Source organism: Siphateles boraxobius, unplaced genomic scaffold (genome assembly GCF_051911475.1).
Source record: "Siphateles boraxobius isolate OS27281-9 unplaced genomic scaffold, OSU_SipBor_1 137, whole genome shotgun sequence".
In the NCBI taxonomy this organism is placed as follows: domain Eukaryota; kingdom Metazoa; phylum Chordata; class Actinopteri; order Cypriniformes; family Leuciscidae; genus Siphateles; species Siphateles boraxobius.
This window is the reverse complement of record NW_027508741.1, coordinates 1,915,827-1,942,164: the sequence shown is the minus strand read 5'-3', so window position 1 is coordinate 1,942,164 and position 26,338 is coordinate 1,915,827. Positions and strand designations below refer to the sequence as shown.

Sequence of the window (26,338 nt, the reverse complement as noted above, 5' to 3'; positions counted from 1 at the left end):
AAAGAGCTCAATGATGAAGAATGGTACCGCCCTCTCTTTTAGTGACAGTAAATCGACCCAGTTGCAATAGAGAATGGAAATGACGTTTTTTTCTTATAGCCAATGAATTTCTGTAAAGATTTATGTTCAGCTTTAGTGGGCCGATCCCTCAGATAATGCGCGAAGTTCGTGCGCAAAGCACCGTATTGATTCATGCGTCCGTGCGTAAACAGACCATTGGACGAGTTGACGATTTAAAATAGCTAACAAGTGCAAGATGGCAAAGAAAACTATGAAAACCCACTTCTTACTCGAAGAAGTGATTGAACAGTGTACTCGCCGTGATAGTGATGAGTCGGAGGATGACATTTCTGACGAAGAGAGCAATGTGTCATCCATTGACTAGGTATGTGACAAACTGACCTATATACGCACGAGCGCTTTGTTCCCGCGGCTGTGTTCCCAGAAGGTAATCAGCGCCAGACGCGTTGGTGACTTAGGAAATATGTCGTATCTTTGCTTTGTGAATACCTCTAAAGCCCATATACTAGTGACGTAAATTACGTCATCACGTTGATTCTCACGTTCAAATTTCCAAGATGGCTGTAGTAAGAAGAAAGTTATAAGCAAAGCAAAATTTCTCTCAAGTTTGGCATCAAAATCCGCTATGAAGGTGAGTATTTTTTTGTTTCAAACCCAATACTTTTGATAGATTATACATTTAACTTGAATTAGGTGAAGTTTGGGATTGATTGTAACATTCGCATGTGTTTTTTTACGATCCGCAAGTGACGTTGTTGTCAAAAGCAGAATCGGCCATTCGATCATATTGACTCTGTAGCAGAGGATTTGTTTTTGGATGGTGGCGACGTCACTCTCGACAAGTAAGTTTTATTATATTATACAACATATTTGACTGTATGTACTGAGGTATGTGTTTGTTTTGAGGTGTATTTGTCAGCTTATGTCGAGTGTGTGTGTGTGTGTGTGTGTTTTACGCGTAAGCTACCTGCTAACTTCTGTCGTGTGCGCTTGTGCAGGATTGTTTGTTTATTTGGGCTCAAGCACAGGTGTGTGTGTGTGTGTGTGTGCGCTCATGAACTGTATAACCTGATTGTTTGTGTGCATGTTGTTCTGTTTATATGCTTGTGAATACAGAAACAATGTAAATTACTTATTTCTTTGTTGTTGTTTTTTTATATCACAGACCATCATCTGATAATGAATCAGATGAAGACTGGGAGCCTGTCAGAAAAAAAGAGCATACTGAGGGACAGAATGACAGCACCTCGACAGAAGAGGAGCCCCACCCTTCACCTTCCCAGAGAGGTTCAGTCAGCAAAACAACAAGAGCACGGGGGCGAGGCAGAGGGAGAACTGGCAGCAGCAGCCAGGTGGAATCTAGCACTTCTGAAGCTGGATGGAATGATGTGGACATTCCAGACGTGACGCCACCACAGCCTACCTTCAGACCCACCAATACACCAGGACCCCGGCTCATTTGTACCGCAACTTATACAGTTCTCCAGCTTTTTCAACTTTTTTTTTCAAACACCCTGATAGAGTCAATAATACAAAACACTAATGACTTTGGATCAACTAACTATTCAAAGCCCTCCAACCCGTGGATCGACATTACCCTGCAGGAAATGTTTGCCTTCATGGCCATGGTAATATATATGGGTATTGTGAAACTTCCTTCATTAACGGATTTCTGGCGAGGGGGTAATCTCTACAGCTTGCCGTTCCCTAAAAAGGTCATTACAGGGAAGAAATTTCTTCGGATCTGCCGCTCCCTTAACATTAGTAGCATGGTGGACGATGCTGCTAATGAGCAGAGAAGAGGCACAGCAGGATTTGATCGTCTCTGCAAAATAAAACCACTGTACATCGAGATGAGGGATGCCTGCAAAAGAAACTTTCACCCTGGCCAAGAAATTTCCATTGATGAGAGGATGGTGGCGTCAAAAGCACGCATCGGGCTAAAGCAGTACATGAAGAATAAGCCAGTTCGCTGGGGATACAAACTTTTTGTTCTTGCTGACTCGCGCAATGGGTACACTTGGGACTTCTTTGTATATGAAGGGAAGCTGCGAGGAAACAGTGGCAAGGGGCTCAGTTACGAGTCTGTGATGGAGCTTCTTGACACAAAGTTGCTTGGTACAGGCTACAAGTTGTTTGTAGATAATTTTTACACCAGTCCCTCTCTTTTCCGTGACCTCCTTCAGAAGAGGATCTGGGCGTGCGGAACCATACGCACAAACAGACTTGGTTTTCCAAAAACAAAAATCAATGTTCTGGACTCGAAATCTCCCCGTGGCAGTATAAGATGGATCCGAAAGGACTCCCTCCTCTTTGTCCAGTGGCGAGACACAAGGGATGTGTTTATGTGTTCCACACTCCACACAGCCCATGCGGGGGACACTGTTCGGAGGAGAGTCAGGGATCCAGATGGGCGCTGGGTGTTGAAGGACATCTCTGTTCCACCAGCAGTGAAGGAGTACAACCGGTATGTATTATATAATCAACAATCTTTTATGCTATTTGAAATTAGATAAAAAATCTCATTGTTTTTTTTATGTCCAAACAGGTGCATGGGTGGAGTGGACCTATCTGATGCCCTGATAGGTTATTACAAAGTCATCCACAAGACCCAGAAGTGGTACAAGACATTTTTTTATCACTTCATAGACATTGCGGTTGTGAATGCCTTCCTTCTTCACAAGGATATCTGTAAAGGTAAAGGAGAGGTACCCATGCACCAGAAGGCCTTTAGGGAGACGCTTGTTGAGGAGCTGGCAGCAGCAGCTGGCAGACCTGCTCCATCCCACACTCCACACACAGCACATCACAAGCCTGTGCACATCAGTGGACACAGCACTGCAGGTCGTCTGAGGTGCAGACACTGCCAGGCAAAGACGCCAATAAGGTGCTCCTCCTGCGACGTGCCTTTGTGCTTTGTCCCAAATCGGGATTGCTATAACGATTGGCATGTTGCAAATAACCTTTGAAAAATGTTAGGTGAAATCTGTTTTAGAGCTCTCATAGTTTTGTTTGAGTAGATGTGCCCCTGGAAGAGATATTTTCTTGGATTCAGAAAAATATCATTTGTAAATAGTTTGAAATACATATACATACAATGTATGTGTGTGTATATATATATATAGTGTGAGTTCAAATATTAAAGTGTTTTAGTACCATAGCACTTGTTTTGTCTCTTTTTTTGTAGAAAGTTTGGTTTCAAGAATTGAGAAAAAAAAAAAAAAACACTGTAATTTGTTTATGCTTCAGTTACTATGTGTCAGCAATTATTGCCAGTGAATCTGGATTCAGGAATATAAGGAATATAATAGCCCTAAGTGTAACCTTTCATTAGAGCCCAAAATTATGACTGCAGAGTAAAGCATTCAAGAATGGCAGCATTTTATGTGTCTATGGGCACAAAGGGTCCTTTGTGGCGCTTTTCCATTACCAGTACCAGCTCGACTCGCCTTGGCTCGCCTCGACTCGGCTCGCTTTTCGTTCCGTTTTCCATTGCAGAAAGAATCGCCACAAATAGTACCCGGTCGTCATAGCGACGCCTTTCGTTCCTCGTTGCCCCATCAAGCTCTCGCTGGATCCTCTCTAGTTCGGCAACCAAACAAAGGAATGTCTGCACCTCCTCGTTTGACCACGGCGTATTCTTCCGAGTTGCCATAATAATAGTAGTAAGTTTAGTAACTATCTCTGGCTAAACTATTTAAAAAAGGCGGGGTTATTCTGGATTTTTTTTATTTTTTTTTTTTATTTTTTTTTTTTATTGAAGAAATGTTTTACAGTAGTGCAAATATACATTTCTTAGAAATATAGAACATTTCCAAAAAAGCATCTATTGTACATAGTCAAATTTGCACAGTCAAAGGATACAGAACGAGAATAAAAAAATAAAACAATACTTAAATAAATCAAAATAAATTTTAAATAAAAATAAAAATAAAAAACGGCAGAGATATAGCTCATGGAACATGAAGGATCTCATCATATTTTTTCAGAAAAGACGTACATTTTCTATTATCGATTGTTCTTAATGATTTGATTAAATAATTGACTTCACAAAGGAAATCATTAAAAGAAGGAATTTTCTTACGAAACTTTTGCTTGTGAAAGTAAAATTTTGCCACAATGATAAGAAAGTTAACAGTAGACTCTAAAGATTTGTTAGGGTTTTCAAAACGACAAATTACATCCTTTAAGCATAGATTACTAATCACATTGGGTTATTCTGGATACTCCATCTGGCGCGTGCAATGATGACGCATTGAATAGTGACGATTCTCTCTGACCAATCAGCAGTCGGCATTGTTTTCACGTCACATTTTAGTATCGCCTTAGCTCGCTTAGAACCTCGCCGGAGGTGGTACGAAAAAAAGTACCCGAAAGCAGGTACAGGTACAACTTTTACACAGTGGAAAACCAAACAAAGGCGAGTCGAGTCGAGCCGAGCCGAGCCAAGGCGAGCTGGTACTGTGTAGTGGAAAAGCGCCTTTGGAGTCTCCAAGTGGCCTTTTTTGGGAAGCGCCTAGACATACACTTAGATAAACAGGTGTAAAACACTCATTTTCTAAGCTATTGTTATAAATTTTTAAACTGGGTTTGGTAAGGCTTCATGCTGTGATCCCATTATGTTTTCCAGCTAATAGCTCTCAGCTGTAGTTATCTGCAGGCATCTGTTTACAAAAAAAAATGTAGGCGGATTTTTTTGGGTCATTTTACATTGTGTTCAAAGTTCTATTACTCAATACCAGTAAGACTTACAGTGATTCTGACTATGTAGGAACAAACCTCTGAGTGTCACCTTTCAAAAGAAACCAAAATCATGCATATACTCCAAATGGTTCAAGAACAGCATGCAATTTAAATCTGGTAGGCCTTTTTTAGGCGTTTTAGGCAAATTTTGCAGGAACGCTAACTGGTTAAAAAAAAATTGTTTTACTAAATTAACATGAAACCTAAAAATAAAACTAGATAAAACTTAAAAAACAAGAAGAATGTTAAAGACTGATAAATATATTTTTGTAAAGACTTAATTTATAATAATAATGTATAGTTTTGCTGTACACACAAATTTTCCCTGACAGTTGATAAACTCAACTATTACCATATAAAGGTAAAAACTACTGAGAAATATTAGTTATTACAAATATGAATAAGATCCTTACAAATTATCTGAACATTAATATACAAAATCTTAAAGGTAAAATTTGCCCCTCTAGCAGTAAAAATAACCCCATGAATATGATTATCTGCTGCTCATAAAACATTTGGTTACACTTTTTTTAAGGTGTCATTGTCACAGTGTAATTATATATTTAAGTCCTGAGTAATATTATCAACTACATGTACTTACTATAGGGTTAGGGTTAGACTGTTGCATGCAGTTATGCATAATATATTGTTATTACTATAGTAACTACATGTAACATATAATGGACAATGCCAAATAAAGTGCTAGCAAACATTCACTAGTCTAGATATAAGCAGTTTTACACATTAATAGACACTGGACTTCCTTAAGAATAACTCCAACACAGCCATAAGATGATCTACACAACACTCAGCTTTACAGTTAACTGCCACACACACACACACACACACACACACACACACACACACACACACACACACACACACACACACACACACACACACACACACACACTCTTCTGTTCAATACAACACTTACACTCCTGCTGAGTAATAAAACACCACTATTCTCTCTCTACCACATACACACTTTCTCTCTCTCTCTCCCACACACACACGCACTTTCTCTCTCTAACACACAAACACTTTCTCTGTCTCTACCACATACACACACGCACTTTCTCTCTACCACACACACACTTTCTCTCTCTACCATATACACACACGCACTTTCTCTCTCTACCACATACACACTTTCTCTCTCTCTCTACCACATACACACACGCACTTTCTCTCTACCACACACACACTTTCTCTCTCTACCATATACACACACGCACTTTCTCTCTCTCCCACACACACACGCACTTTCTCTCTCTAACACACACACACTTTCTCTCTCTCTCTACCACATACACACACGCACTTTCTCTCTACCACACACGCACTTTCTCTCTCTACCACATACACACTTTCTCTCTCTCTCCCACACACACACGCACTTTCTCTCTCTAACACACACACACTTTCTCTCTCTCTCCCACACACACACGCACTTTCTCTCTCTACCACATACACACTTTCTCTCTCTCTCTCCCACACACACACGCACTTTCTCTCTCTAACACACACACACTTTCTCTCTCTCTCTCTACCACATACACACACGCACTTTCTCTCTCTACCACATACACACTTTCTCTCTCTCTCCCACACACACACTTTCTCTCTCTCTCTCCCCCACACACACTTTCTCTCTCTCTCTCTCCCCCACACACACTTTCTCTCTCTCTCTCCCCCACACACACTTTCTCTCTCTCTCTCCCCCCCACACACAGCAAAGCAGCCAGAGCAACTTTACTCACGGATATGACGATACACGTGCGAGTGACGCGGGCACGCAATTTCCCGCGAAAACCATCCGGACAGGTCTAAAATATAAACATTTATAACAGGCTCACCATATATAGTGAATCAGAGTAAGACATAAACACGTTTTAGAAGAATTGATTATGTATTAACTTATTTAAAAATCTGTAAATTTTGAACAAAAAAGTTAGTGTACCTCGATTAAAGTACCCTATTAAATAGATTTAATCTGAGATACAGTAGGACAATGTGTAAAAAGTGTAACAAAATATTAATTAAATATTATGATCACTAGTTCTTGTACAAAAAGACAGTAAGTATTTGTTTAGTAGATTACTAAGTTATAAATATATATCTAGATGACCTCAACCTGTATCATCACAAGTTTATTAAGAGACTGTACAATACAAATGAAAAATAAAATTAAAAATACATAGATGGAAAACATAAGAAAGCAAAACAAGCTTTGGACTGGTTCTGGAAATACTGTACAGCAGACACATGCTGAAACCAGAGTAACACAGATGTATCACACACCAGTCTGCGTATTGTATTCTAATAAACATACAAAAAAATATTACGGTAGCTGTCTTGGTGTACGTATACATATTTATATATAATATATAAAAAATAACTGAAATAACATTAATGAAGTTATAGGAGGTGTTCAAAGGATATTGACGAGACAGACACTATACTTTGGAAACACTTCTGCAATAAGAGAAAAACTAAATCATAAGCCAAATAAGCAAATAACATGTTTTCCATCCCCAGACTCGTGTGATGTACAGTACGATACGCCACGTTACACGGTTTAACAGGAGAAACTAAAGCACAGCCTCACTCTGTCACGAGGCTCATTATTCAGGAAATGCATCATTAAAATAGAGATTTGGAGTATATCAGCTGGTTGGGTCGTGTGTGTTTGGCGTGACGGTCCAGAACTGGGAAGAGGATTGGCCAATGAGAACAACTGGGTCATCATCATCATCATCATCATCATTTAAAAGATCTTCCCTTTCTTCTTATTCTTATCCAAAGTCCTGTGGGAAAACAGCAGGATAATGATCGCATTAGCGCCGGTCAACTCTTACGCAAGTATTCTTTCTAGTGCATCCAGTATTTAAGTTTATTTACATATATATAAGTGTGTGTACTGTGTCAAATTATTTTATATATGCATGCATATATTTAAGAAGAATGTGTTATTTAAATATGCAATATTTATATTTAATAAATTATGTATATATATGCAAATATTTCTTACATATATACATGCATGTGTGTGTATTTATATATACAAAATAATATATATACAAAGTACACACACATATTATGCAAACAAACTTTTATTTTGGATGTAATAAGAACGATTAATCGTTGCACAGCACTAATTTTTTCCATTAATTTCTCCTATAGGGATTTCAGAAAGCTATGAAGTATTTTGCAGCATCATTCGCATGCTTCATGGTAGTGCTATTTATTTTTGTGCTTATTTTGAGTCTCTGATTGGTGGAATCTTCTGTAAAGCATCATGGGTAATGTAGGTTTTCACCACGGATTCCACGGTTACATTTATTTTAAAAATAAGTTAAATCATGCATTCTGACGCTTCATCGATTTACCTCACTTTAACACTTGTAAAGCATTAACACGGTTCAGGGTCAGTTTGGACCCGGTGGAACGCAAGCTTATAAAACAGTCATAACTTCATATTTTATCATAAATAAAACCACATTGTATCTGATCAGTAACTTCTCATTAATGAGAGAATGCACACAATTTTTAGATTTGCGAATGTTACCATGTTTTTACTTCATTTACTCCCTTTATATTAATTAAAAAATAAAGAAATTCTTAAATTTAAATGTTACAAGAACCACAGCAAAAATGTGAAGTGTGATGCAAAAAATATTTTTTTTATCAATACTTATGAGAAATTACATTTACATTTATTGTAAGTTCGATCGATTTGTGGATAATGTATTACTGACGGTATGGTGGTGTTGCACACACACACTCAGTTAACAACATACTGCATATAAAAAATCTAAATGTGGAGTTTTTATATTTTTAACTTATGTTAAGCAACCTCGATTATTTTTCCTGAATACCATCACGATTGAAAATGTGACATTGATTTCCTACAACAGTTCAATAAACAGTTAAAATTAAGTCACTTACATTTTAGATGCAATATTGCCTGTTTTTGTTCAGTTTCAGCAGCGAAAATAGTTCCAAACAAAAATCACAGCAGAACCACGGCGCATCTCACAGGAACACTCAGCCTGTTTTCATTACTGAATGATTCAGCATTTTGAACGAATCATTTGAATCAAAGATTCAATGACCCATTCATAAACATCTGTCTCATTCTTGAATAAATCAGCCGTTTGAACGAATCGTTTGATTGAATGAATCAATGACTCGCTCATTATGACGGTCCCCTGCCGCCACCTAATGGCGGTTTAGTGTTATGTTTAAAAGTAGTATCATTCTTTCCAATGATCTTATTTGTATATTTAAATCAATTTCATTACATTATTTTTTGCAATTGTAATTTTTCAGTGTAAATGATTTAATTTGATCAGCCCTACCTAGGGTAACAGCCTAGTGTCTTATTATTCTAAAAAATTGAATTTATTGATCAAATTTAGGAATTTAAAATGAAAGATGAAGCATACATTTAATAAGATTGGGGGAGGAGATGCCCTTTAAAGGTGCAGATATTACAATAAATCGATTTAAATATCAAAGCTGATTGAACACTGATGAGAATATTGCTTCAGAATAAAAAATAAAATAAAAAATCCGGACAAGCAACTTTTTTACTCGGACAAGTGAAGATTTACTTGTCCGAAGGACAAGCACATGAGAAAAGGCTTAATGTCGAGCCCTGCATATAATAACATAATATTTGTACTTTAACCCATGACTGTGCAGAACGGAGTAAATTTATGAAAACTAACATTATTTTTCTTGACGAAACAGCATCAGCATTATAAATGCTTTAACCTACACATATACATGTTTCCTCCAGATGAAGATGATAAACAGAGTTCAGACTTCAAACCCTCTTTCATTTTTCACACCGTTTGGTTTATGAACTTTACGATCCAAAGACTTTAATTAGTCATTTTATTTAAATTTCTGAATTATCATATCGAGACCAATCTAACTAATATAGATCTGCGTAATTCCATGTGTAAAGCCACGGTTTACTTTCAGGTAAAAACAGACCAGAATTCAAAAAGTGTAACATTTAGTTTAAATGGTTATATTGCTTACTCTTATTATGTGAAAAAAATCTGAAAGTAAATAAATAAATGATGTGTATTTTGTGTACGTCTCAACACGCGCGTGTCCCTGGATCACCAAACCGAGTCGCACGGGTGTATCTGGGGCAATATCGAACAATACATTGTACGGGCCAAAATTATCGATTTTTATTTTATGCCAAAAATTATTAGGATATTCAGTAAAGATCATGTTCCATGAAGATATTTAGTAAATTTCCTACCGTAAATGTATAAAAAATATATTTTTGTGAGTGAATGCAGCAAAATCGCAAACATTACTTCACAACTTTAAAGACGATTTTCTCAATGTTTAGATTTTTTTGCACCCTCAGATTCCAGATTTTCAGATATTGTCCTATCCTAAGAAACCATACATCAATGGAAAGCTTATTCATTCAGCTTTCAGACAATGTATAAATCTCAATTTTAATTGACCCATGTGACTGGTTTTGTGGTCCAGGGTCAAATATTGAAAGTTTAATTTTAATACTAATCTGAATATTTTTTTATTTGCTTGTTTTTGCACCTCTTCTGGGTGAAAACACACGTGAACGCAATAGAAAGACGCAGTAAACGCACATTTTCTGCTGCTCCAGGATCCGCTGCTGGGTCTCCCAGGTCGACCTCTCGTCCTCGAACTGACGTCTCCTCTCCTCCAGCTCCTTGTGCTGAGCCTCCAGGTTCTTCTTCATCTGCTCGTGGCGTCGCTGGAGCTGAAGATCACACAATCCGATCAGCTTTATTTATACAGCGCTGCTTAATATACAGATCGTTTCAAAGCAGCTTTACAGAGATAACAGGAAAATAATGCAACACGGAAACCCGTCAAATCAAGCACAGAGGGCAGACTTAAGACCGTCACACCACAACTATAACGATAAAGATATGATGAACGACATCGTTGGGATCACTTTCAGAACGATTTTGTTTTCCAGCTAATGAACGATGCAACACTGACAGCCAATCAGAATCCACTCGAATTTAAAGTATTAAAGTATAAGTTAAATTGTTTTGCTATATTCACCTGGAGTGTGTTGCCTTGAGTTATTTGTTATACAGCTTTACATTGTAAAGGCCCGTTCACACCAAGGATGATAATGAAAAAGATAGTCTAAAACTTGTTCTCAGTATTAAAGAACATCAGAGTCCACACCACAGCTATAACTATAACGATATAGAGAAACAATATACTATATCACTTTCAGAACGATGGATTTTTTCAGCTGTTGAACGATGAAACACTGACAGCCAATCAGAAAACATGCTAATTTAAGGGCTCGCGCATTTAAAAGGGCAGACGACATTTAATCACCGAGATCCAGAAAAATCCTCTGTTCAAGAAACTGGATATGGAAAACAATGGTTCATAGCCTCTGAATAACCAGAAGTATTCGCTCAGGCATCAGCACTCGTTTACACGACATCATCTTGCTTCTGTTGAAGTTGCGGTAAAAAAAGCGAGGTGTTTTTATTCCGCTATATTGACCCGTCAGCTGAACCCTGTTAGATTATTAGATGATGACACTAGCTGGAAACACAGCTTGCTGAGGACATCTGCTGGGTAAAGCCTGTCAATGCAGCAAGAACAGCAGAAACATGTTCAGTGACGCTGTACACACTCTGAAACCGCGGCGCGAGCTTAAACACACACACCTATCGTGCGCTGGTGTGGACTCAAATATAGTTATGGTTATCGTTCTCAGTGTGAACGGCTCTTTACGCTAAAGGACGGGCTCTGAAAGTGCTATTTTAGTATTATTAAGAAACTATTATAGTTTTTCAGGGTTGGTACAGATACTGTAAAATGAAATCCCAGGACTTTTCCAGCTCTACTTCAAGGACTATAATCAGAGAGTATTTTTAAAAACTTTAAATTACAGATATAAAAGGTATCCAAAATACAACTCGCAACGCATTTAATAATATATTAAATAAAGTTTATAATGGCTATTATTGTTTAATAAATAATATTTATATTATTATGTTGGCGTACTTCGTATCGAGACTTCGTATTATACTAGTTATATTATATATTTATTATATTGTATACAAGTTTAAATAATTATTTTTTTTATTAGTTTTTTATAAATGTCTATAGTTTTTCATTTTTGTTTCAGTTATTTTAGTACATCAATTTAAACTAAATAACTGTTGTTATATTTTAATTAATGAATTATTTTTTTGTTTTTAGTTAAAGTTTACTATAATTAGCCTGTTGTGAAAATGTTCATATAAAAGAATACATACATAGAAGGAATATAAAAGAAAATTATTAAATATGATTAAATATCATTGTGTTAATTTCTGAAAAACAGTGTGTAAACATGACTTGATTATTTTTATCCATATTCTTACTATTTTACTTCTTGCATTTAAACATGTTGCATTTAAAGTGGTTATATGAATCAAACTGCGGTTCCTTCTAAAACTAATTAAAATAATTTAATTATTTAAATTATTTAATTGTTAAAAAATAATTTAAATAATAAATAAATAAAATTAAAAATCTATAAAATTAAAAAATTAAAAATAATAAAAAAATAAATACAAATGAAAGTAATAAAAATAAATCAAATTATTTTTTAATAACAATTTTAAAATAAAAAATTAAATCCAAGAGCAAATATACTGAGTTTATATTATACTATTAAAATATTATATATTCAAAAATATAGGGATATTAATTGAGATTTGTCACCCAATCTATTCCAGGACCCGCGGTGTGTGTGTGTGTGTGTGTGTGTGTGTGTGTCAGTACCTCTGCCTCTGAATCTTTCAGCTTCTGGATCTTCTCCTTGACCTTCATCTCGAAGACCTGCTCCATCTCCATCTCCATCTTCTTCATCTTCGACACATGCTCTCGCCTCTCCTCCTCCATCTGGGCCAGGGGACTCCTGCCATAAACACACGCAATCAACAACCCCATCAGTGTGTGTGTGTGTGTGTGTGTGTGTGGGACACCCGAGACCACAGAACATCTCTGCGCTTCAGTCTTGCTCAGGCACAGGGAAAAGAGGAAGAACAAACACACATCTTGATTTCAGAGGAACCTGAAAGCTGTTAATGGCCAAAGCTTGTGCTGATCAGGATGAGTGAGCGGAGCAGAAAGCTGCGAAGAGGAGCGCATGGAACATATTTTGATTGAAATGATGATGCATCTCAATTTTTCGTCACTCAAAACAATTAGTAGCTCTTATTACAGTCCCTCCAGTTTTCCACGATCGCTGAATACAACGCAAAATCAACAAAAATGTCACATTTTGGTGCGATCCTGGATAATTTATCATTTCACCGCAACATAAATCGTAAACCTTTCCTGTAACTCAAAAGGTAGAGCATTGGCGCTTGCAACGCCAAGGTCATGGGTTCGATTCCCAGGGAAAGCAAGAACTGATGAGAATGTTAAATGTACCTTGAAATGCAACGTAAGTCGCTTTGGATAAAAGCGTTACATTTGGATAAATGTAAATAAATTGCAAAAAATACTTTTAATCACAAAAATAAATAATGTGATCTAATTGGATTATCCCTACTTTATTCTAAGCTGTAATGCATTATTTTCACAAGGATACAGACGTTGTGACTATTTTGCATCTAACATAATGCATAATATGGTAAATGTGATATCCTAATTATAAATTATTATTTTTTTCAAATTTTGCGCATAATTCCGGAAATTATCACCAAAAAATCAGTCATTTTGATCGCAGAAACCACAAAAAAAATATCACTAAATCCTGTAGGGACTGTTATTAATGGAACATAAGCAGAATGAATTGTTTTGTGGATCAAAGTTGGAGAAAGACTTGAGATGCATCAGTCAATCAATCTTTTCTCCCGCCCAGACACTGTTCCTGGACCATATACTTCACATCGGGAACATGAGGATCTCGATCACAAGCTCTATTAATCCCCGGGAAAAAATAGTTGGAAAAGGAGAGATGACGACAGACACTGTTCCCAGAGGAAGAGAGGATCCACACTACACAGGGATTTGGAAAAAATATAAATGACCACTTACATGCCGTCAACCGTGTCATCTCTAAAAAACAAAAACACACACACTTAGCATGCTGCAAATCATACACTAAAGAGCAAAATAATGTGTGAACAGAAGCAAGTCTGATTTTAACACTTTCAGTGTGGTTTCCTGCAAGATGAAAGTTCAGGTAGGTCATGTGACTGGCTAGTTGGAAACGTGAGAGACTCATGCAGGTGTGCTTGTGTTAAGAGTTACTCTTCTTGGCCACAGCAAACTCTCAAACTTAGAGTCAACAAGAGAAACGCTATTTTTCAAGCTATTTAAGAGATCTGGAAAGTAAAAGTCAACATGAAATCAAAATCGACCCCATTTACATATATTATATTACATATTTTAATTTGTTATATTTTTTAATCGCACTTTTTAACTAGCAATCCTAACTCTTGCTGGCAAATGGATAAAATAAAGGGTAACACTTTCTATGAAGCCCATTATAATGAATTATAGCTCAATTTTTACTTATTGCCATTTTATAAATACATTTATTAAGACTCATTACGACCTATACTGCATTATAAGAGCAATTATTATTTTTTATAATTACTTATAAGTCATGCATTTGTGTTTTCAATGCGTATGCTCATAATCCATTATAAACTGATTTATAGGTATTAATAGTCAGTCGTATGGTTCAATTAATGCACTTATAAAGATGCCGTATGTATTGCTATAATATTATATTATAGTTGTAATGAATTTAGTAATTTAGATTGATTTCTGTCAAATAAGTGAATATATTGTTATTAATAGCCGTGGTGTGTTCTTATAAATATCATTGTGAGTGATTATACAGTTACTAACCTCTATAAATGCATCATTGATGGCGTTAAGTAATTTTAATTAAAGACATAATTGATAAATAATCTGTACAGCATACAAGTGTCTCTGGACCTATTTCATATTTGATCATTTATAAATAAGTTTATAATGGATTATGAGCATGCATATTGAAAAAGCAAATGCATGACTTATAAGTAACTATAAAAAATAATATAAATGTAACTATAACTGTTCTTATAATGCAGTATAGGTCTTAACAAGTCTTTATAAATATATTTATAGAATAGTAATACTTTGAATGAATTACAAGCCCATTTATATTTATAAGCATGGGCTTCATAGAAAGTGTTACCAAATAAAGTAATGCACTACATTTCCCCCTGAATGAATATCCTGTTCGACTTGTTAACAGCATTTCATGTTGATTTTCAAACAGAAGTAGGCCGGCCACAAATGTAAGTATGGCGGTTTACAGTTTCTCTGTTTTACCAGACAACAGGAAATGATGCAACATTAAATGTTACAATGCCAACTGAGCATCACTTAAATAAAAAAACAAATTCAGGGAAATGAAGGGTCTCCATCAAAAAGCATGTCTCCCACTTTACAAACGTTCATTATTAAAGTTAATACGGTTATATTGGGTTTATTTTCAGGATTGACGCTTGCTTTCCCCCCTGAAAAAGAATCATTTGAAAATGTTCTAAATAATTTGTCTTATACGGAGAATCATTTACTAGCAAAATCTTTTAATTTATGTGAATACAAAAACGACAGTTTTCAAATATTTTTACTTCAAACTGTATTTATGTAATAATTATGAAATTATGTTTATTCTAAATATTGAATTAAATGCCAGATAAAGATTTTGTAATAATCATAACAAAAAATAACGAAAATTCAACATAATGCAGGACTTTTAATTATCAAAAAGCTCAAAATACACCAGGACTCTTATTTTGAAATGTCTTCACTGCTTTCCAGCTGCTCATTCAAACATATGAGAAAGCTAGAATATGATTTCTTACAATCATCTGAAACATATTCCAATACAAACACCATGAAGTAAACATTGCATTAAAGAGCATGTTTCTTGATTCAAACAGACATTGAGAATTGCTTAATATTAGTGATATAATATCAGTAAACGCTTACTTGGTGAGCTGGCCTCTGGTTCTGTTGTTGTCGATGCCGTTACAGGTGACGGCCGCCAGCTTTCTGCTTCTGTAGTTCTCATAATGGACGTTATTCGTTACGTCCTTGAGGTCCTGCATGTGTGTTCTGACACAAAACACCTCGTACTTTTAATATTACATTTAATATTCAACAATAATATTGATCTCCTCCACTGACACCATTATATGAGAACTGAGCTGGACGATGACATCACAGTTTTATCCAGAATGGCTATATTTATATATATATAAATAAACTAAATTAATAACTTTTTTACAACAAAAATTAACCATCACTGAACTTACTTAAGCTGGACTATGACACTATTTTCTTCTAGAAATAAACTCTGTTGCATTATTTTCCTGTTATCTCTGTAAAGCTGCTTTAAAACACTCTGTATTGTAAAAAGCACTACAGAAATAAAGTGACTTGACTTGAAAACGGGTACATTTTTATACAATGACATCACAAAGTATAAAGACAGAACAGTCATGCTTAAAGCATACATGTCATTACATTAGATACAGTACATAAAAGAGATAAGATGTTTTTACCTGATGAGCATATTCCTTACGAGTGTGAAGTCACAGTGGTCTCCATTCTCAACTGGGTAGAAAAACACAGGAATCAAGTTTTAAACGCATCGAGATATTATTCAGATGCCATTTATAGTGGTCGACTGATGGACAGAGATTGACCTCACACACAGCAATTACAGCATATAAACATATCCAGGAAAAACAACAGTAAAAAAAAAATTAAGATGTAAATCATCTGTTTTCTATGTGAATATATAGTAAAGTGTAATTTATTCCTGTGATCAAAGCTGAATTTTCAGCATCATTACTCCAGTCTTCAGTGTCACATGATCCTTCAGAAATCACTATAATATGATGATTTGATGCTCAAGAAACATTTATGATTATTATCAGTGTTGAAAACCATTCTGATTTTTTGAAACCATTACACTTTATTTTTTCAGGATTCAGGATAAATCAAAAGAACAGCATTTATTTGAAAAAGATTTTGAAATAGTCTTTACTGTAACCTTCGATCAATTTAATGCTTACTTTCTAAAAAAAGAAATATTAAATGCATTCACTACAGAAACTCCAAAGACTTTGATTACATATCCAGGAATAATTTCCTAATATTTTCAGGTTTTCCATGGCCGAGTTTAATTAAATATTCTCAAATTAACTGATTCTTCACAAAAAGCAAAATTACCATCCATAACCTGTAACCTTCTCAGCGAAACGATTGCACATGTGAGATTAAAACTGAAACTCTAAACACTGAGAACGCGCACCTTCTGCCACTCCCCACGGATACTGCCGACCTCTGACCTTCTTCCCGTTCGCCTCGATGATAGTGTTGCTCCCAACCACAGCCAGGGGCAGCCGATCCTGTGAGTGTGTGTGTGAGTGTGTGAGAGAGAGTGTGTGTTTGAGTGTGAGAGAGAGTGTGTGTGAGAGAGTGTGTGTGTGAGAGAGAGAGAGAGTGTGTGTGTGTGTGTGTGTGTGTGTGAGAGAGAGAGAGAGAGAGAGAGTGTGTGTGTGTGTGTGTGTGTGTGAGAGAGAGAGAGAGAGAGAGAGAGAGAGAGAGAGAGAGTGTGTGTGAGAGTGTGAGTGAGAGAGAGAGAGAGTGTGTGTGTGTGTGTGTGTGAGAGAGAGAGAGAGAGAGAGAGAGAGAGAGAGAGAGAGTGTGTGTGTGTGTGTGTGTGTGTGAGAGAAAATTTGAACAAACCTTTATTACAAATACAATTCACAGTATACTCAAATTAGGGCTGCAACAAACGATTATTTTGATAATCGATTAATCTAACGATTATTAGAACGATTAATCGACTAATTGTCGATTATTTCACCGACTAATCAGTAAGTTTGGAACGATTATTCAGCTTTTTCAATTAGTTAAAACATTGAGTTATACATATTCTTAGGCCCCGTCCACACTACTGCGTTTTCATTTAAAAACGGAGACCTTTTGCTACGTTTGCACCTCCCGTCCACACTAAAACGGGAAAAACGAAGACCCAAAACGGAGAAGTTTAGAAACGCTGCAGCTCCGTTTTTCGTTTTGAATCTCCGGAGGGCGTTTTAGTGTAGACGGCACAAAACGGAGGAGTTTAGAAACGATGACGTAGAAGGTCACGCTCGGCTCTATCATTGGGTGTCATCACCCATGACGTATCCTTCCCTGATTCGTCAGCCACCCATCACATGTCCCGTCACCGGAAGAAAACAAACAAAAACATCCTGGACTACGTAGCTGATGTTAGTGAGTGTAACATGGATAACGAATTACAAGCGTTACTGACTTTGATGTCTTTGTTAGCAGCTGTTGTGCAAGCAAATTCTGCATTTTACAATGCTATAACTGCCTACATGCACCGGAGGCAAACTATTATTCGAGCGATCTATGACAATTCCCGTGTGCAGCGGCGGTATCAACCGTACATGGAGCGTCGGTTTTGGGTTAAGCTTCGACATTTTCTAATCTTTGCAGAGGTAGCTAACGTTACTTGCTTCCTCATCAAATCTGAGGAATAGTCCATCCGTTTCCTGTTTACACCGGCACGCGCATGCACAGTGTGGAGAATGGTCACGTGATCCGAGTTTTCAGTCGTTTTAATGTGGACGGAGATCAATTCTAATACGCAGCTAAAACGCTGGTGTGGACGGAGATCGTTTTCGTTTTAATTCTCCGTTTTTAAACGAAAACGCAGTAGTGTGGACGGGGCCTTACTATAATATAAAAAAATTAAAATCAGTTCAGCTTTTGAAATAGTTGTCTTAATGAACGTTGAGCCAACTAAACAGGTCATTCTCTTTAAGTTTTCAGACCAACTCAAATCACACACAAATGCTCTCTAAGCATTGTTGAATAGGCCCACTGCTTTTCTTACAACTGAAACAGAAAAAGGGACATTTACTTCAGGACACAAAGAATGGTAAAATATTAATCTGCAAACCATTATTATAAGTATAAAATTACAATCGTTTTTTTACATGACAATTGAGCTGACAGAGACGTTCTCATTCACCTTTTAATTTACAGTATGAAACAGTAACTGCCATGATATTCTTCCTAACATCTCCTTTTGCAAGTCATGATTATGGAACAAAATACAGGCAAGTGATAAGACTATAATACCTAATAGTGTTACAAAAATAAAAACAGCCCTGACTCCTAAGCTCGATCAAGCTTTATTTTATGCAAAATAAATCATCACATTACTGTAATTATATTATTATTGATAATATTATTAGTAGTATTGCATTCTCTAATAAAGAGATGTACCGCTAGTTAGTTAGCTCTAGCTGGAGAACACTCGGTTCTCACGGCTCCTCTTGTGGCGGGATGTTTCCGCTGTAAGTGCTCAAACGTGCATGTTGTGCTCCCGTGAAAAGCGAGTTCCGCCTTGCATGTATTGCACACGACAGCATTCTTGTTTTGAAGTTTTGTGAAACTTTCCCAAACAAACCTTGCTAGTTCGGATTCGTTTGCACTCCGTCATAATTCGCGCTGTTTTTTCTTTTACCAATAGCATTTGTAAGGGCTGCATTACAGTCTAGCGCTACAGCGTCGTAGCGGTCAAATCGCGATATTGCACGCCCTTACATTAGGTCACGTGGGATCAAACGACTACTCGACAACAATGATATTTGTCGACAATTTTTTATTGTCGACATTGTCGACTAATCGTTTCAGCCCTAATTCAAATTACAATATGCATAAATATAAAGAGCAACCCTAACTCATAACAAATGTGAAACCAAATCCCCTTCAAATACACACAACGCCTCATTACAACACCAGATACCTTCAAAAGTGATAATATCATCTATATGCTTGTATTAAGCAAAATCAAATCAATATTCTTGCTTGCACCATGTTTGAAAACACAGCAACTTCATTCTGCTCAAAATTTAGCTCTACTTTCTTTTTCCTACTTCTATAACTAGCCAAATTTTGCTTGGCCTAAAACACAAATCAACAACTGACATACAAATCTTTTTTTCCAACACATTTAAAACCGAAAAATAAATAAGACCGTAGAAAAAGTTTCATTACACCTCTGAAAAATATTTCCTAAAGAAATCTTGCGCAATTTACAAATGCATAAAAATGTTTTTTCTCTCAGTGCAATAAAGGCATTCAGCATCATCTCAGGATTTAAAGCTGAAATAAATAAAGCATTGGCGGCGACATGAAGGATTCTCCACTGAAAGTCTTTATCATCAACGGTGGTTTATAAAGTGCTCTCCACTCACGTTTTCTGTACACATTCAATTTAAAAAATTCACGCCATGGAGTATCAGTTTTCTTATTTAACTTTTGTTTGTTAAAAATAATGACACAGTACTTATACAAAGCTTTCCCAGTCCTAGAAACAAGTCTAGATAGAGAGACTCACGGATGGCGGAGTGCTAAAGCAACAGCCTCTCAATGAATGTACAGTCCACAGATTCAGATTCAGATCTTTACCACGATTACATTACAAGAGAGACTTTATTCTGCCATTTGAACATCATTTCAAGAGGACAGATCACCGAAAACTGAATATTTCTTATTTTTCTTTTGAAATAAGTGTTTAAATGTACAAAGTACAACACGAGACTCCTCCTTCAGAACATTTAATAAAACTAAGCCGCAAAAACATTTAGTTTAGAAATGGTTTTGTTGCTTATATCACAATCATTGGAACAATGCATGTTCTAGATATTGAATTAAATGCCATGTAAAGTTACTTCTTAGCTGAGAAACTAATAATAACCAAGAATTTTTTTTTGGTATCTTACAACCATCTGCTAAATATTCCAATACAAATACCAAGTATATCATTTCATATTTGATGAAAGTCATAATTCATCAACAGTGGATAATTAATAAATTGGCATTAATGTGCGGTAATTATTGATTGTGAACTGCTCTGAAACCGTGAGCGCTGCACTTTGACTATGAATGTGCAGCGCTTATATTTAGATATTAATATTTATTATATGAAATCATCACCAAAAATCACATTAAGCTGTATCGTGATTCTCTTAAAGGGTAAGTTCGGCGTTTTACAAGTAAAGCCCTGTTTTAAGATCGTTTCTGATGAAATCGAACGGTTAAGATTAAAATTTGGACACATGCTGCTGTCCCGAGAATTTTAGGTTTCTGTGTTAGCACCCCCCCAACTATACAATGGTTTCATAGGGGCACTGGAACAATCATTCATATAAACGCATCAAACTTTAGTCATCAGAAACGATCTTAAAACAGGGCTTTACTTGTAAAACGCCGAACTTACCCTTTAAAGGATTAGTTCACCTCAAAATGAAAATTTCCTAATAATTTACTCACCCCAATGACATCAAAGATATCCATGTCTTTCTTTCCTCAGTAGACGAGAAAATACGTTTTTTGAGGAAAACATTTCTGGATTTTTCTTCGAATAATGGACTTCAATGACAACCAGCGTTTTGAAGTCCAAATCAATGCAGTTTCTAAGGTCTTTGAAGTGCTTGAAACGGCTGTGCACGATCAGCTGAGGAGGAGGGGCGTATCGAGCCAAACGATACGGCAATTTAAAATTGTTCGGATTGAGCTGATCTTCAACGCGCCGGGAACTACGTCATCACTTTGAAAGGTCACGCTCGATGTCGCGGGCGCCGGCGGAAGTACCGGGCGCGCCCGCGACATCGACATCGAGCGTGACCTTTCAAAGTGATGACGTAGTTCCCGGCGCGTTGAAGATCAGCTCAATCCGAACAATTTTAAATTGCCGTATCGTTTGGCTCGATACGCCCCTCCTCCTCAGCTGATCGTGCACAGCCGTTTCAAGCACTTCAAAGACCTTTGAAACTGCATTGATTTGGACTTCAAAACGCTGGTTGTCATTGAAGTCCATTATTCGAAGAAAAATCAAGAAATGTTTTCCTCAAAAAACGTATTTTCTCGTCTACTGAGGAAAGAAAGACATGGATATCTTGGTTGGCATTGGGGTGAGTAAATTATTAGGAAATTTTCATTTTGAGATGAACTAATCCTTTAACACTTTTATTAAACCGTTTAAAGTTTATGACCTTACTTTTGTGTGTGAAATGTGTGTGAAATGCTTGCACTGTCTAGTCCTGATTACACACACGTTGTCAAAAGACTTCAATTATGATTGTTTGTTTGTTTTATCTGGGAAAGAATGCTTGCACAAATGTGGAACTCTTACTTTGATTTTCTTCACAATCTTGTTTTCTTCCTCATCATCCGTCTCTGGAAACTCGTAGATTTTGATCTTGTGCTCCAGGATTTCTCGCATAATCTAGAGAAACATAAAAACGTCACAACCTTTCAGAGGATCGCCACGAGCGAGTGTTTAGGGTTGAGGAACATCCTCTGTTTATTTATTTGTGCTCAAATCTTTTAATCTGATCTTTCCCGTCTGGGCGTCATTTCTGTGCTCCTGTTCCTGGTTCCTGCAGAGATAATACTCTGACAGATGGCAAAACGCTCAAGACACACACACACACACGGTGCCGGAGGCCTGAACTCCTGCTGTCTCTTCTTGCCTTTTCCTTAAAGGGATAGTTCACTCAAAAATTTAAATTAGCCCATGATTTACTCACCCTGAAGTCATCCTAGGTGTGTATGACATTCTTCTTTTAGACGAATACAACCGGAGTAATATTTTAAAAAAATGTCCTGACTCCTCCAAGCTTTATAATGGCAGTGAATTGACGTTTCTGTTTTTAAGTCCATAAAAGTGCATCTATCCATGATAAAAGTGCATCTATCCATGATAAAAGTGCATCTATCCATGATAAAAGTGCATCTATCCATCATAAAAGTCCATCTATCCATGATAAAAGTGCATCTATCCATCATAAAAGCGCATCGATCCATCATAATAGTGCATCTATCCATGATAAAAGTGCATCTATCCAAGATAAAAGTGCATCCATCCATCATAAAAGTGCATCTATCCATCATAAAAGTGCATCTATCCATGATAAAAGTGCATCTATCCATGATAAAAGTGCATCTATCCATGATAAAAGTGCATCTATCCATCATAAAAGTGCATCTATCTATCCATGATAAAAGTGCATCTATCCATCATAAAAGTTGAGTAAATCATGGGCTAATTTAATAGGGAGTTTAAATGGAAATGGCTTGGTGGCCGACTAACCTGTTTCTTGAACTGTTGGCACTCTTCGGGGGTCAGAGTATCTGCTTTGGCAATCAGTGGGATGATGTTGACCTTCTCATGCAACCGTTTCATAAACTCGATGTCCAAAGGTTTCAGTCTGGTGCAAAAACATACAACACAACACCATGTTAAAGATGTAATGATGAAAGTTCTCTCATTGTCTTTAGTGGTGTTAAAGACTAACCTAAGAATCCCTGAAACTACAGTCGTGGGCAAAAGTGACGACATCATTCTTGCCGACATCATTCTTTAGTCAAATATTATTGAAAAAATGGTTAAAGTCCCCCTGTAGTTAAAACTGGTATCCCTTAAAACTCATCTTTGATCACCAAAATGACATATTTGGGCATTTTCTCTTCAAGCCTTAAATATCTTGAATGTAACTTGACACCCTTGCCTCATTTAGTATACGTGGATCTATGAATATGCAAATGAGCCCCGCCTCCACTCACTCACTCACTCACTCAGAGATCCACTGGTTGACGATCACACGTTGATCTGATTGGTTACAAGGTAGTTTGTGACGTCAGAAACACCAGCGATTTCAAAGCGTGTTTTTGAGACTGTCTTTGGTTCACTGCAGTTTTAAGCAGAAAATACTCAGCAATGCTGTCGACTTATGAATTTACACACGTTTTTCTTAAAGCGTATTAAAAACTCCACATAGACATATAAACAACATTAAAAGCAGGATTTTCACCACTGTGGGACTTAAGGCCCGTTCACACCAAGCACGATAACTATAAAGATAACAATAAAGATATCATTCTAAAAATCGTTTTCCATATTAAAGAATAACAAAGTTCACACCAGAACTATAACGATAAAGATATGAGGAACGATATCGTTGGGATCACTTACAGAACGATTTTTTTTCCAGCTGTCGAACGATAAAACACTGACAGCCAATCAGAATCCATTCTAATTTAAAGGTCTCGCGCATTTAAAATGGCAGATGACATTGCAGAGAAGTTAATCGTCGAGGTACAAAAAAATCCTCCACTGTTTGACAAGTCAAACCCCCTCTTCAAGGATACGTTAAAAAAGATGGATATATCATGTATGGAAAGCAATCGGTCGTATCCTGGGAATAAATGGTGAGAAGTATTAACGATGAGATATTATGCAGTCTAGCATAGTGTAACAAAATTACCTCAGGTGGGCTATCCAGCGCTAGTTTTGACAACATTGCTGAAGTTGCAGTGAAAAAGGCGTTGTATACATAAAGGCGATGATTTTACATCATCATATCACTGGTCATGTTTTTCTTCCTATTATAAAAGAGGACGTATTCTGCTTTTTCCAAGTTCATCTTTCTTCAGTGTGTAATATTGATGTTTGAGCATGAAAAAGCTGTGCAAAGTCTCTCTATATCAGTGTCAGTGTTCCTGAACTCCTGAAACGCCTCCATTGTATCTTGAGTTTCTTCCGGGAACGAACACGTCACAGTATTCCTCATTATAATAATTCATACGCAGAATAAAGGGGCGGGGCCTGGTTGAGTTAGTTAGTAGTGTTAAACTGGCGGTTATGGTAAGGGGCGGGACATTTCCCAAACACACTCGAATCGCTCGACCAATCACAACACACTGCTCAAGCCGACCAATCAGAGCACAGTGTGCTTTTCAGAAGGAGGGGCTTCATAGAGACAGGAAGTAAACAGAGCGTTACTGACAACAGTGTTTCCCCTACAATGTATTCAGTAGCGGCGCAGCGCCGCCGCTGGATTTTCAGCGCCGCTGTAAAATCTTTACATGATCAGTAATATCACGACATTCTCTTCATTCACTTACACACCTAAAAACCCTGAGACATGGCGACCGGCGGCGCTGCATGCGGTGGCTCTGAATCCACTTGTAAACAAGGAGGAAAGAGCCACATATGGAGATATTTTCGATTAGGCTAATGTCACGTTGCCATAAGGGGCCGTTCACATAGCGCGTTTTTTGCGCGTGCAAATTCATTATTTCAAATGCGGGCGGCACGCTCTTTTTCCCAAGCGCCCCTCTGTTCATGGTTGCATAGCAACGACAGACGCCAAGGGAGAGCAAGCGCTTGTGGAAAGGAGAAAGCGGTACGAACTGCGCTCTCCATGATGACGAGGAAGTATCACCTACTGCTCATAGTCCTGATAGTTAACGTTAAATCATATTTAATTTTTCACATGAGTCTACTAAACTTGTTGGTGTCCTTCAGAAATCATTCTAATATGATATGTGATGCTCTTTTCTTTTTTTTCAAAGATTCTTTGATTAATAAAAAGTTAAAAAGAACATCATGTAATAATATTTCACAATATTAGGCTACTGTTTTTTCTGTTTTTTTTTTATTAAATAAATGCAGGCTAGATGAGCATAAGACTTCTTGCAAAAACAAAAAATACCCCCACGATCATTCAATTACCAAAGAGCCTTAGAGATCTTCTATGTAAAGGCCAGAAAAATTAAGTGCTCACAGATTGGGTGTGGCCTTTCCCATTAACATAAAATTTTCAATAAATTGTAAATAATCTTTTTCTGGGTTGTGCTGTTTCATTTTTCCCCTAAACAATTTCTACCAAGCGTAAAATGAACACAAAAGAAAAACATGAATAATCCTGTCTAAAATTATAAAATTAAGGTTTCTGTTTGTGACTGCAGTTCAAGGTACGTGCTGCAATAATCATGCCTTGAATCAGTTGATGGTATGTCATATTTGTTTTTCTTAAAATGTCCATTTCTATCCACAAAACTTGCCAGAAGTCATGGTTTAAGGTTTTTTAAAAAAAAAAATCTTCCAGGGTGCATGCCCCCGGACCCCACCACGCGCGGCTTGGTAACAACCTCGGGCACGTAACAGCACCGCTGCTGGAAAAATTTCTAGGGGAAACACTGGACAGACTGGGAAGAGAGGAGCCGCAACAATGGAGAATATGAGGGAAATAATGCATTCAAACCATAGACTGTAAATAAATGTGTGTGTGACGTCACGCGTAGTGTTTCTGAAGAGCATTTTTGAAGCCCAAAGTGGGCGGAGCCGGCCGTTGCCATCTTGGCAGCGTCACTCCCGGATAAACGAAAATGTGAAGCGAGGCGGATTAGCTGAGGTGACGTGACGCTAACAGACAAACGGCAAGTAGTGACATCAGCTGCAATCCACCTGTCACTCAAGTGGCCACGCCCTTAATTATGTAGAACTTTAAGGCTTAATGTAATTTAAACGGATGAGATATAACAAAAATTCACGCCCCTCACAGTCGTCATGAAGGATAAACTTAGCTATAAAGACCAAAACCACTATTTGCACCAGACTGTAAACATTCAGTTTTTTCTG

General features: G+C 37.0%; 1 protein-coding gene across 2 annotated transcripts in view; it reads right to left on the bottom strand.

Moving 5' to 3' along the window:
• Window positions 1-6,902: 6,902 nt before the first annotated feature.
• The window catches only part of septin7b (septin 7b), a 32,992-nt gene continuing 13,556 nt past the window's right edge, over window positions 6,903-26,338 (bottom strand). Inside the window, exons 6-14 of one of the 2 annotated variants that reach the window (XM_077229985.1) lie at window positions 23,006-23,123; window positions 22,046-22,138; window positions 17,138-17,234; window positions 16,383-16,434; window positions 15,808-15,933; window positions 13,852-13,872; window positions 12,589-12,724; window positions 10,410-10,543; window positions 6,903-7,574 (exon numbers count right to left, since the gene is read on the bottom strand). In XM_077229985.1, coding sequence (XP_077086100.1) covers window positions 7,535-7,574; window positions 10,410-10,543; window positions 12,589-12,724; window positions 13,852-13,872; window positions 15,808-15,933; window positions 16,383-16,434; window positions 17,138-17,234; window positions 22,046-22,138; window positions 23,006-23,123 — 817 coding nt within the window. In that variant the 3' untranslated portion in view covers window positions 6,903-7,534. The remainder of the gene's footprint in view (window positions 7,575-10,409; window positions 10,544-12,588; window positions 12,725-13,851; window positions 13,873-15,807; window positions 15,934-16,382; window positions 16,435-17,137; window positions 17,235-22,045; window positions 22,139-23,005; window positions 23,124-26,338) is intronic. The other variant, XM_077229986.1, reaches the window with a different exon arrangement.